The sequence below is a fragment of the Syngnathus floridae genome, chromosome 5 (assembly GCF_059516105.1).
Source record: "Syngnathus floridae isolate MCC-2025c chromosome 5, RoL_Sflo_1.0, whole genome shotgun sequence".
NCBI classification, from domain to species: domain Eukaryota; kingdom Metazoa; phylum Chordata; class Actinopteri; order Syngnathiformes; family Syngnathidae; genus Syngnathus; species Syngnathus floridae.
Window position 1 is genome coordinate 19754895 of NC_142417.1, and position 12385 is coordinate 19767279.

Here is a 12385-nt window from a genome sequence, read left to right on the forward strand (position 1 = left end):
TTCAATTTTTGACATTCACACAATCATGCATAGGAGTCACACGGCGACAGTTAACAAGACAATGACTGCAATAGGGGCCACCTACGACTGCACCGACAGGAAAAAGTAGAAGTGAGAGAGCAGAGTATGGGATTATATGCTAAAACGTCTGCTATACAGTTACCGATAGGAGATTCTATCAAAAGAAGCTACATGAGAGATGGATTAGAATCCCTTTGTCTGTGTTCTGTTTGTGAGTAATCTCTGTAAAATTGTGACAGTCTTGTTGTCGTTCGTCTGAACTTTGTATGCCGTTTTGTGTATGTGTGCGTGCAGATGTGTGTGTGTGTGTGTGTTCACACTCTGTGTGGGTGCGAGCGTGTGAGGAGAAAGAAGGCATGGGTAAGACAATCTCTTTTAAACCAGGAGGCAATAAATGGGAACGCCCCTGTCATAAATAGTTTTTGGTTAAAGGAAATCATTAGGAGGTGTTCAAACTCTTCCCGCAAACACTCCTATTTGCCAGTTAAATGGGCACGACAATTGACTACGAGAGTTGCAAGCAACAGATGAAGAGCAGTCCTTGGCAGATTATATGATCAGGACGCTCAAACTGTGTCAAAGACAAATTTACTGCCGCCTGATCTTTCCTCCTCACAGGTCGACAACCCCATCAATCCAGGAGACTGGGTCTACATCGAGGTCATCAAAAGAAGGAACTGGGCCAGCCACGACGGGAGGGACCATTCCAAGTCTTGCTGACTACACATGTTGCATCCAAGGTTGCAGCCCCCACAAATGCATTAACGACGACTGCTCTCCAGGAGGAAACTGGATGGGAGCTTTGGACATCACCGCTGTGTGCCAGGATGAGAGAGCCGTTTTCAAGGTGTAAGGGCTCTACTACCAACATGGCTGCACCATCGGACGGGACCTACTTCATCCAGAAGTTCAGAGGCACTGCCTCACCTGCATCCTATGAGTGCACGTGCCTGTTCAGTACGGATCATGGTTTTGTGGTCACAAGAGTTGTCCGATGCTGCCTGCCCACTGGACACGAGCGTGTGCGCCAGTGTGTGTGACGGAACACACCTACAGACTACAACATCATCAGCTGACGAAAACACGAGCACATATACAACTTCTTAGACGTGACAGATGTGATAATGATAATGAGACGTGGATTGCGTAGATGCTCTTTCTGTTGAGCATGTGTTACGGAAACTTGTTGATTTGACCATCAAATATGCTTCGCACGTGATGGATACAATGATGTACTGTTTCTGTGTTTTTCTTTTTATTTTTTTTATTATTGATAGCGTTCTGGTCGCCTGTGGCAACGGGGCCGTGTAAGAATTTTCCTGCTAATAACATCTGGCCAGCAGGTTTTTCGCTTACACAATAAGTTTGATTTGGGGTATTGAGGTAATGCCTCATCTTCACTAGAAAGTGTTGCTATCATTGTTTGTTGTTTTTATTTTTACCATTCTACTTTCTTCATTATACGTATATATGTTTTTTTTACTTGTCTTTGTTGTTTGGGGTAGCATAATCATATGATAAATCAGGAGGGAGATGTTAGGGTTTTCCAGGTTATCTTTATCATAGGATTATGTTGGAATGCAACAGGTAATAAATACCTTACCTTGTCCTCCTTATCACAAGGTCGTAAAACATCCCCTGACATGTTTAGACTGGAGGACAAGGGCTTTAGCCAGTTTACCCAAACCCCCACTCTGTTTCTCTTAATAAATATCCCATCGCAGGAACGAGGGTTCAGACTTCATTCTGGAGCGAGTGAACTCTCCACCTGCAGGTGTCCAAAAAGGACTTACTTGTCTCCCGTGTGGTTCTTGCAAAATATTGTTTGAGTGAGCAAATCTCTAACACATGGGTGCAACACATGCAGTAGAAGTTGAGAAAGAGCATGCTTACCACTTCGTTACATCACCTTCCCTTTTACTAATAACACTCAAACGTTTTGGAAGAGAGGAGACTAATTCTCCTAGCTTCTCATGTGGAATTCTTTCCCATTCTTGCTTGATGAACCGTTTCACTTGTTCAACAGTCCAGGGTCTTCCCTGTCGTATTTTACGCTTCATAATGCGCCACACATTTTCAATGGGAGACAGGTCTGGACTGCAAGCGGGCCAGGGGAGAACCTGGACTCTTTTACTTCGAAGCCACGCTGTTGTAACAGGTACAGAATGTGGCTTTGCATGATCGTGATGAAATAAGCAGCAGCGTCCGTGAAAATGATGTCGCTTGGATGGCAGCATATGTTGCTCCAAAATCTGTATGTACTTTTCAGCATTTATGTTGCCTTCACAGAAATGTAAGTCACCCATGCCATGGGAACTAACGCACCCCCATACCATCACAGATGTTGGCTTTTGAACTTTGCGTTGATAAAAGTCCGGATGGCCGCTTCCTCTTTGGTCCGGAGGACACAACGTCCACTGTTACCAAAAACAATTTGAAAAGTGGACTCATCAGACCACAAAACACTTTGCCATTGTGCATCAGTCCATTTTACATGAGCTCGGGCCCAGAGAACCCGGCGGCGTTTCTGGATGTTATTCATAAACGGCTTTGGCTTTCATGGTAGAGTTTTAACCCGCTTTTACTGATGTAGTGACGAACTGTATTTACTGACATTGGTTTTCTGAAGTTTTCCTGAGCCCATTTGGTAATATCCTTTACACCCTCATGTTGGTTTTTAAGGCAGTGGCATCTGAGGGATCGACGGTCACGGTCATTCAGTCTTGTTTTCCGGCCGTGGGGCTTAACGTGCAGTGACGTAACATATAGAGTGATTTAGGACAACCATTACATAAATAACATGTTTATAAAACCATCGGTGTCACTCCAATTCATTAAATCCATCGATCGTTCTTTGTCAACAATGGCTGCGCGCGGCTGAGGGCGCTTGCACTTCAAAATATTCCACAGGCTCATATAACGATAGATAAACTATATTTCAAATAACTATAATATAAGCAATAATATTATCAAACCATCCGTGCACTTTAAATCCATTAAATCCATCGATCAAATTCCTCGTCCTTTGTCAACATCGCCGCGCGTGCACCCTGACGTCAGCCTCGTCTTTATTCCACAGATCTAGTATATAACTATATTGTAGCGTTAACAAAGTACAAGAATAGACGTGGGTTTGGTAAACGGCTCTTTATTCCACAAAACAAACTTCCAAGCGTGTGGCGGCGTGGACTTCCAGAGACGATAGCTCCATGGCAGAGGACCGGGCGTGCGTAATGGCCATGTCCGAGCCCCATGCACCGTTCGCGGACAGCCACTCGGCCGAGCCCCGGCCCCCGACTCAGTAGAGTAGGACCGGGCGTGCGTAAAAGCCATAATAGTTTTACAAACCTTCTATGTCACTCCAAATCCTTAATTCCTTTAAACTCTTTGTCCTCCGTGTCACTTAGAAATGATCACCGCTAGTGATGCGGTAGTCCTTATGTGGGTACGTTTGTATGTAAATAACCGCCGCGCCGCGCCACTGACGTCACTTGAAATAGTAATCCATTGGTACATCACGGTTCTCCAAACTTTCTTTCTGCTGCTCGATTACTGTTTTCAGCTGCATATTTTACAACTTGAAGTTTGTAACTTGCAAAATATGACTTTCTTTTTGGTGCCATTTTTCTTAAGCCCACCCAGTTGATGAGTCACGGCCAACGGTGAAACTTAAAGCGCCCTCATCCAGTTTCGTCTGAAAATATATATTTTTTCAGATGTAGTTTTTAGTTTTGTTTATTTGGTTTTATCAAAGACAAAGTCTGCTTTCATCATCATCATCAACGGTTTAAAGTCCGTTTTCCAGGCGCCGCTGGGTTGGACTGGGTTCTTGATATGGCTTTCTTCCACCGGGAACGGTCCATGGCCATCTCGTGGTTGATGCCGAGTGCCTTCATGTCGGCTGACACGGTCGTCTGCCAGGTCTTTTTAGGTCGGCCACTGGGTCTTGTTCCCTCTACGTTATACGACATAACTTTCTTCACCCAGTCGTTCTCGTCCTTCCTCACTACATGTCTGTACCATCGCAGTCTGCCTCTCCTCACCACATCCACTATGGCCTCCACTCCCATCTTCTTTCTCAGCTCTGCACTGGGTTTTTTCTCCCTCATTGACACACCACACATCCATCTGATCATCCTCATTTCTGCTCTGTTTAGTTTTTCTTCGTGTTCTGTTTTCAGGGCCCATGCCTCACTTCCGTACGTCATACTACTTCTGACGCAGGCTGAGTACACTTGGCCTCTCATCTTCAGGGATGGGGCCTTAGATGTTAAGAAGGGCATGAGATCCCTGAATTTCTTCCACCCGCTTCTCACCCTTGTAGTCACTGCTAGGTCCACCCCACCATCACCGTTAAGCATGTCTCCAAGGTAGCAGAAGCTGTCCACCACCTCGTACATCTCCCCATCTACTATGAGCCCCTCTTGCTCAGCTGGGTCTGCTTGGGCGACTTCTCCCCTGCACCGCTTGCATTTGAAGGTCTCACTTGCAGCTAGTAGGCTGCCTTTTACTCCGCTGCATCTCCGGTGTACCCATCTCTGATAGAGTTATGCACCGGATAGAGTTAGCTTGCACCCCTTCCCGCAAACTCCACATGGCCATGCTCCTGACTGTGGTACCACTCCCAGGCCAGCACCACCGACCATGACCTTTGATTTTGCCGCATTCACCTTCATTCCTTTCACTTCCAGGCAGGTCTTCCATGCTGCTAGCTTCCTAGCTAGGTCTTCTCGACTGTGAGCCATCAATACCAGGTCATCCGCGTAGAGCAGCTCCCATGGTAGTCCACCCCTCACTTCCCTCGATACCACATCCATCACGATAGCAAACAATAATGGGCTGAGCACCGATCCCTGGTGCACCCCTACCCTTACTTCAAACCCATTACTGTCGCCAACTCCTGTTCTAACAGCTGTGCATGCTCTGCAGTAGAGAGTCATCACAGCCTTAACCAGTCCCTCTTCCACGCCCGACTTCCTTAGGGCCCATCTCACCACCTCCCTTGGCACCATGCTTTTTCCAGGTCAACAAAAGTGAAGTACAACCTCTTCCTCTTCTCCTGGTGTTTCTCCTGCATCTGTCGGATGACAAAAATTGCGTCTGTTGTACCTTTACCAGGCATGAAGCCATACTGCATCTTGTCCACCTCTACCCGTGACCTCACCCTCCTTTCCAACACCCTCTCTAACAACTTCATTCCATGTTCCAGTAGCTTTATGACCCTGTATGACCCGCATGCAAGTGGGTCCCCCTTCCCTTTGAATAGCGGCACCAGGATGCTTCTTGTCCAGTCCTCCGGAATGTGCCCCTCAGTGATGACACTGTTACACAGGTCAGTCATCCACTGCACACCGACGTCTCCCGCTGCCTTTAGCATCTCTGCCACCACTCCAGATGGTCCAGCTGCCTTTCCATCCTTCATGGCTTTCATGGCTTTCCCCACTTCCGTTCGCGTGATCTGGCAACATTCACCCTCCACTTCGTCGCATCCCACCTCTCCATCCCAGTCATTCTCCACATTCAGCAGCTTCTCCATGTACCTTCGCCATACTTCCTTCACTCCTCTGTTGTCTGTCACGATGTTGCCATCCTCATCCTTTACACAGTTTGCACCGGTCACATCACGCCTCTCCTTAACCATTTGCTTTGCTATCTTGAAGAAGCTCTTTCGTCCTCTCTCACTCTCCAGTTCACTTGCAAATTCTTTCCTCTTGGTCTCTTGGGCCTCCCACACTGCTGTCCGTGACGCCCTCCTTGCTTCTACATACCGTGCTCGGTCTGCCTCCCTTTTAGATTTCTTCCATGCTTTATGGCACCTCCTCTTCTCATTCACCGCTTTTTCGACGCTGTCGTTCCACCACCATGTCTCTCTTTGTCTTGCTTTACCTTTTGACCATCCGCACACCTCCTCTGTAGCTGCAAGCAGAGCCTTCTTCATTGCCTGCCACTTGCCATCCACACCACCCGACTTCATCATCTCCTCCACTTCTTCTGCTATATGCTCAATCTTCTCCCTAAACTCATTTTTACTCCCTGCGCTATGTAACTTCCACACCTTCAACTTGGGAGGATGCTTCTTAGCCCCCACCTTCTTGATTCACAGAGTTAAGTCTCCGATGACTAGGCGATGCTGGGACACACACTCTTCTCCGGGGATTGCCTTGGCATCCCTGACCAGATTGCCGTCCTCCTTTCTGACCATGATGTAATCTATTGTGCTCTTGTAGCCACCCGAACTGTATGTTACTAATTTGGCTTCGTCCTTCTTGAAAAGCGTGTTGCACAGCACCAGCTCCAGTGCGTCGCCGAACTCTAGGATCCTCTCTCCTTCTGCGTTCCGCATGCCGTACCCCTGTCCCCCATGTACCCCCTCAAAGCCATCTGACTCCCTCCCCACGTGTCCATTCAGATCACCTCCCAGAATTATGACTTCATTCTGGGGGATCCCTGACAGCACCATGATGGCCTTGTCCCAGAACGCATCCTTCTCGTCCTGACTTCTGCCAACCTGAGGGGCATAGATTGAAATTACGTTTGTCAGGCGCTTCCCAACGATCAACTTCAAAAAGATGATCCGCTCATTTACCCTGCTAATGCTGAGCACTTGCTCTATCCACTTTTCAGCGATAAGTACTCCAACACCACCAGTCCCTTCATTGCAGCCTTGCCAGAAGAACTTGTACCTTCTGCCGAATGCACCCAGCATCCTTGCACTTCCACCCTTCCATCTCGACTCCTGGACACAGCAGACATCCACCCTTCTCCTGTGTAGAGCCTCAACCACCTCCCCGGATCGGTGCGACATGCTGCCGATGTTCCATGTAGCCACCCTAACACGTGCCTCCGGCCCCTCTCTATTCCGGTTCAGGCCTCCCCGCAGTCCATCGGGCTGAGAGCCGTCATATCCACCTGCGGTTTGGCCTCCTTTTCCATCATTCTTTTTGTCGTAGGCTGATGAAAATGCCCACGGGGTACTTAAGGCTGTACCCCACCTCTTCTGTTTGTCTAGCCATACTGAGAATATTTTTGGAGCAAAAAGTTTTTACAGTCGGATGCCCTTCCTGACACCAACCCAAGGGGAAATTGATTTTCTGTAGGGGTTGACTCCCTTAGCCCATTCCTCTCCCGAGGAGCCCACTGGGCAGTGGTACTATTTAAACCATAGTTGGGGGCTGGTTCGTGGGCACCAGGGCGTGTCCACACACCGGTGGGCCTGCGTGCCGCACGTCTAGGGGGCCAGACCTCCTCCGAGTCCCTTGTAGTTTTGCCTGGGTCCGTGTTGTACCCAGTTACTATGTGTCGCCGCGTGGAGGCACTACATAGGGCTTGCTGTTAGAGAGGCTATGTACTGGCAGGGAGAGACTTACGCACTCGGCTCTCCCGTTCGCATACTGCTAGCCAGCGGTGAGGGTTGACAGTGAGAAGTGACATACACTGGGCACTCCACCAACACACTAGACGCATCACAACAACCCCACTTGGTCTTATGAAGTCAGACACACCATGAAGAAGTATGGAATTCCGGAGAAGATTGTGAGAATGGTCAAACTATTTTATGAAGACTTCCAGTGTGCGGTAGAAAACCAAGGAGAAGTATGTGAGTGGTTCAACATCAAAACCAGCGTAAAAAAAGGACGCAATATGTCAGGGTTCTTGTTTTTGTGATAGGCTGGATTATGAGAAGAACAGTTCATGAGGGAGACAATGGAATTAGATGGACGTTGACATCAAAACTTGATGATTTGGACTTCGCAGATGATATAGCGTTACTCTCCTCTACAAAACACAATATGCAGAATAAAACAACCTGAGAATGGATGCAGAAATAAAGCGAGTAGGACTCAAGATCTATACACAAAAGACAAAAACAATGAGGAAAATGCAAAAAACCAGGAACGAATCAAGATCAATGAGCAAGATATTGAGAATGTCGACCAGTTCACTTACTTGGGAGAAATACTATGTAAATAGGGAGGCGGAATGAAAGATCTGAAGAATAAGCTGTCAAAAGCAAGAGGGGCATTTATCAATCTTAAAAAGATCTGGAGCTCCAATTACATCTTAAGAAGAACCAAGCTAAAGACACTAGTAGTGCCAGTACTGCTTTATGGATGCGAAATGTGGAAAATGAATAAAGGGGAGAGCAAGGCAATTGATGTGTTCCACAACCGATGCCTACGAAGAATACTCCGCATACATTGGCAAGACCACATCAGCACTAAAGACCTACTAGAGAGAGCTGAAATGGAGACATTGAGCGAAGAAGTTAGGATGCGTAGATGGAAAGATTGGACACATACGACGGCAGGACCGCAACAACGCTTGCAACACAGCCATGACCTGGGTACCAGAAGGAAAAAGAAGGAAAGGAAGACCGAAGACCACCTGGAGGCGTACTGTTGAGAAAGAAAGGAAAAAAGCAGGATGGAAGTCATGGTCTGAAGCGAGGACTACAGCAGCTGACCGTGACTATCGGAAGCGCTCTGTGAAGGCCTTATATGCCACAAAGCACAAACTGGATAGATGGATAGATTAGATTAGATTAGACTCAACTTTATTAATCCCTTGGGATTACTCCTTCAGGGAAATTCTGTCTCTGCATTTAACCCATCCCCATGTGATTTTTAATCCATCCCCTGGGGGAGAGGGGAGCAGTGAGCAGCAGCGGTGCCGCGCTCGGGAATCATTTGGTGATCTAACCCCCCAATTCTAACCCTTAATGCTGAGTGCCAAGCAGGGAGGCAATGGGTCCCATTTTTATAGTTTTTGGTATGACCCGGCCGGGGTTTGAACCCACAACCTTCCAGTATCAGGGCGGACACTCTACTACTAGGCCACTGAGCTGGATAAATGACATATAGAAAATAACGTATAAATATTTAAATATAAATATGACACGTGTCTGCGTGTGGGCGTGCGTGTGTGTAACATACCGTATTTTCCACACTATAAGGCGCACTTTAAAACTTAAAATTTACTCAAAAAAACACAGTGCACCTTATAATGCAGAGCGCCTTTTATATGGATCAATTGATGAATTTGTTGATCCATACTGGTTGTACACAGCGCTCTGCCAAAATGTTTCACCACGTTTTAGTACGACTTGTAAATTACAAGGCTGCATCGCTTTCAGCATGATGGCAACCGTGGTCAGGAGCGTCACTAAAGTAAGCTACTGCTGGTCGATCGCATGCCATTTAAAAGTAGGAGGAAAAAATTAGAGGACTGCTTGGCTTTCAGCACGTCATTTTCTTGACCAGTAAATTCCTGGCATGCAATTTCCATTTCCTGTTATTAAATCTAAGGTCCCATCTTTGTACGCTTTCCTATTGACATAGAAACGCAAAATTATTCACATTTGATAATAGAATAGAATTAGCTGACAAGTTACTGTATGCGAAATGGCCGAACGCTGGATGAGGGTTGCTGAAGGCGAGCTCACCATTGTGCCTCTATTGGAAACTTCTTCAGCATGTCCATCTATAACAACTGTGAATCAAAAAACATGCAGGAAAAAATGTCACAGTTTAGTATTAGAAGATATTGTCAATTCTGGCTGCCAAGGGCGCAACAGCTCTCAAGAATACAGCTGTGAACTATGGGTGATAAGATGAAAACAACATCGGGCTGCACTGATTGTGCAGTTTGGGATAACAAAAAACACGATTAATACAAAAAGCTTCAGCTTTGACTACCATAAAATCCAAGAGAGATGGCACCAAAGAAGGATCAGGCAACGGCTGACTGCGTGGGAGAAATCAAAAATCTTGTGAAAGGTCTTGATTCAATAAAAAAAATCAACTGATGGAGATAGAAGCTCGGATGGATGAGATCAAATTCTTTAAAGACGAGAATGCTAAGAAGGACCGGCTGATCAAAACTGTCTCCAGCAAAGTGGAAGAGATCAGCAGAACATCTGCAGAACAAGATCAATGGTGTAATAATCACAGCTCTCACGATCAGGCCTAGGACCGATGCCGGGTCACTGAGGCATCAACGCAGGACAGATGATGTAGATAAGGAGGACAACTGTTCTATGGAAGAGCAAGTGGTGGAGTTTTAACAACAAATAACACAACTGTGGATCCGGGAATAGTGGATTTATGTCACCTGCTTCTTAAGAGGAGTCACCAGAGGTCGAGTCTGTGATAATCACTCTGTACTACTGAGATTTACAAACAGAAGTAAAGAATTGCTCTATTGAAACAAGGGAAAATGTAAAGGGATCAAATGTTTGTATTGAGAATCTCAGCATTGTATGGCTTGCCCAGCAACTGAAGAAGGAAAGGAAGAGGTACTTGGGCGGCAAACTGCAAATGTCAAATGGATCATCTCTGGAAAATATCAGACTGGTGGTACAGATCAGAGCACTGAAGTTGAGTCATGTCAAAACCTATTAAAAAAAAAATAAAAAAAAACATGAGCCCAGCTCATACAACAATCTGATCTTCAAAAATTAAATTGCAGGAATTGATGGATTTGGCTGTTATAACCACAAACTATTATATAAATCACCACCCAAAATCAAATGAACCTAATTACTACTGTAATGAAATGGATGAATGTATAAACTACACTGCTCAAACAAAATTAAAGGAACAGTTTTTTATCAGGGTATGGCATGAATTCAATTACACTTTTCTGATAAAGTTTTGGTCAGGTATGTGGCAGAGGGGGTTGTTGATCAGTTTCAGCTGCATTGGTGTTGATGGAATTAACAAAAGGTGCACTAGAGGGGCAACAATGAGATGGTCCCCAAAACAGGACTGGTTTTGCAGGTGGAGGCCATTTCAAGTTCCTCCCTCTTGATCTTTTTTAACTGTTTTTCCACAAGTGTTGGCTTTAGCTGGAGTCATTATCACGACTGGGAGCATGAGGAGATTTCTTAACCCTTCTGAAGTTGCGCAGATTGTCCAACTCCACCAGGATGGCACATCCATGCGTGCTGTTGCAAGAAGATTTGATGTGTCTCCCAGTACAATGTCCAGAGCACGGAGGAGATTCCAGGAGACAGGCAGTTAAAATTAAAAATGATCGTCACACACACGCATCTGAGTGTGGTGAAATTTGTCCTCTGCATTTAACCCATCCCTGTGTGATTTTGATCCATCCCCTGGGGGAGAAGGGAGCAATGAGCAGCAGCGGTGCCGCGCTCGGGAATCATTTGGTGATCTCACCCCCCAATTCCAACCCATGATGCTGAGTGCCAAGCAGGGAGGCAATGGGTCCCATTTTTATAGTCTTTGGTATGACCCGGCCGGGGTTTGAACCCACAACCTTCCAGTCTCAGGGCGGACACTGTACTACTAGGCCACTGAGCTGGTCTAGTACTGTAGGAGAGCTGGACAGGGCCATAGACGGTCCTCATCCCATCAGCAGGACCGATGTCTGCTGCTTTGTGCAAAGAGGAACAAACAGGTTGATCACTGCCCGAGCCCTACAGAATGACCTCCAGCAGGCTACTGGTGTGAATGTCTCTGCCCAAACAGTCAGAAACAGACTTCACGAGGGTGGCCTCAGGGCATGACATCCTGTAGTGTGCCCTGTGCTCACTGCTCAGCACCGTGGAGCTCGATTGGCATTTGCCATAGAACACCAGAATTGGTAAGTCCGCCACTGGCGCCCTGTGCTTTTCACAGATGAGAGCAGGTTTACCTTGAGCACCTGTGATAGACGTGAAATGGTCTGGAGAAGCCAAGGAGAGTGCTATGCTGCCTGCAACATCATTCAGCATGACCGGTTCGGTGGTGGGTCAGTGATGGTCCGGGGAGGTATTTCCATGGAGGGACAAACATACCTCTACAGGCTAGAGAACGGCAGTCTGACTAGGTCCAGGGTTCCTCCTGATCCACGACAATGCCTCATGTGGCAAGAGTATGCAGACAGCATCTGGAGGATGAAGGAATTGACACAACAGAATGTCCCTCAAGATCACCTGATCTAAACCCGATATAACACCTCTGGGACATAATGTTTAGGTCCATCAGACGCCGCCAGGTTGCTCCTCAGACATTACAGGAGCTCACTGATGCCCTTAGACAGATCTGGGAGGACATTCCAGAAGACACCATCCGTTGTCTCATTAGGAGCATGCCGCGATGTTGTCAAGCATGCATACAAACACGTGGGGGCCACACAAGATATTTAAAAGAATTTTGAGTTGCAGAGATTGAATTTAGGCAAAATAGACAACCCTGCCACATCATTTTTTCACTTTGATTTTTGGGGTGTCTATATACTGAGCCCTCTATAGGCTGAAAACTTTTATTTCCATCAAAAGATGTGGCATCCTTTTGTTCCTGAGACCTTAAACCGTCTATATCAGTATAGATATCCCCCCCAAAAATTTCACCATTGAAATCTG

General features: G+C 46.5%; 1 protein-coding gene across 4 annotated transcripts in view; it reads right to left on the bottom strand.

The window, feature by feature from the left end:
* Nucleotides 1-12385, bottom strand: part of ptar1 (protein prenyltransferase alpha subunit repeat containing 1) — a 94524-nt gene that overhangs the window by 59897 nt on the left and 22242 nt on the right. The window contains exon 2 of one of the 4 annotated variants that reach the window (XM_088375162.1): nucleotides 9464-9510. The exons of the other annotated variants lie outside the window; for them this stretch is intronic. Within the exon in view, the coding sequence (XP_088231288.1) occupies nucleotides 9464-9501 (38 nt within the window). The 5' untranslated portion in view covers nucleotides 9502-9510. The remainder of the gene's footprint in view (nucleotides 1-9463; nucleotides 9511-12385) is intronic. 4 annotated transcript variants of the gene reach the window in all.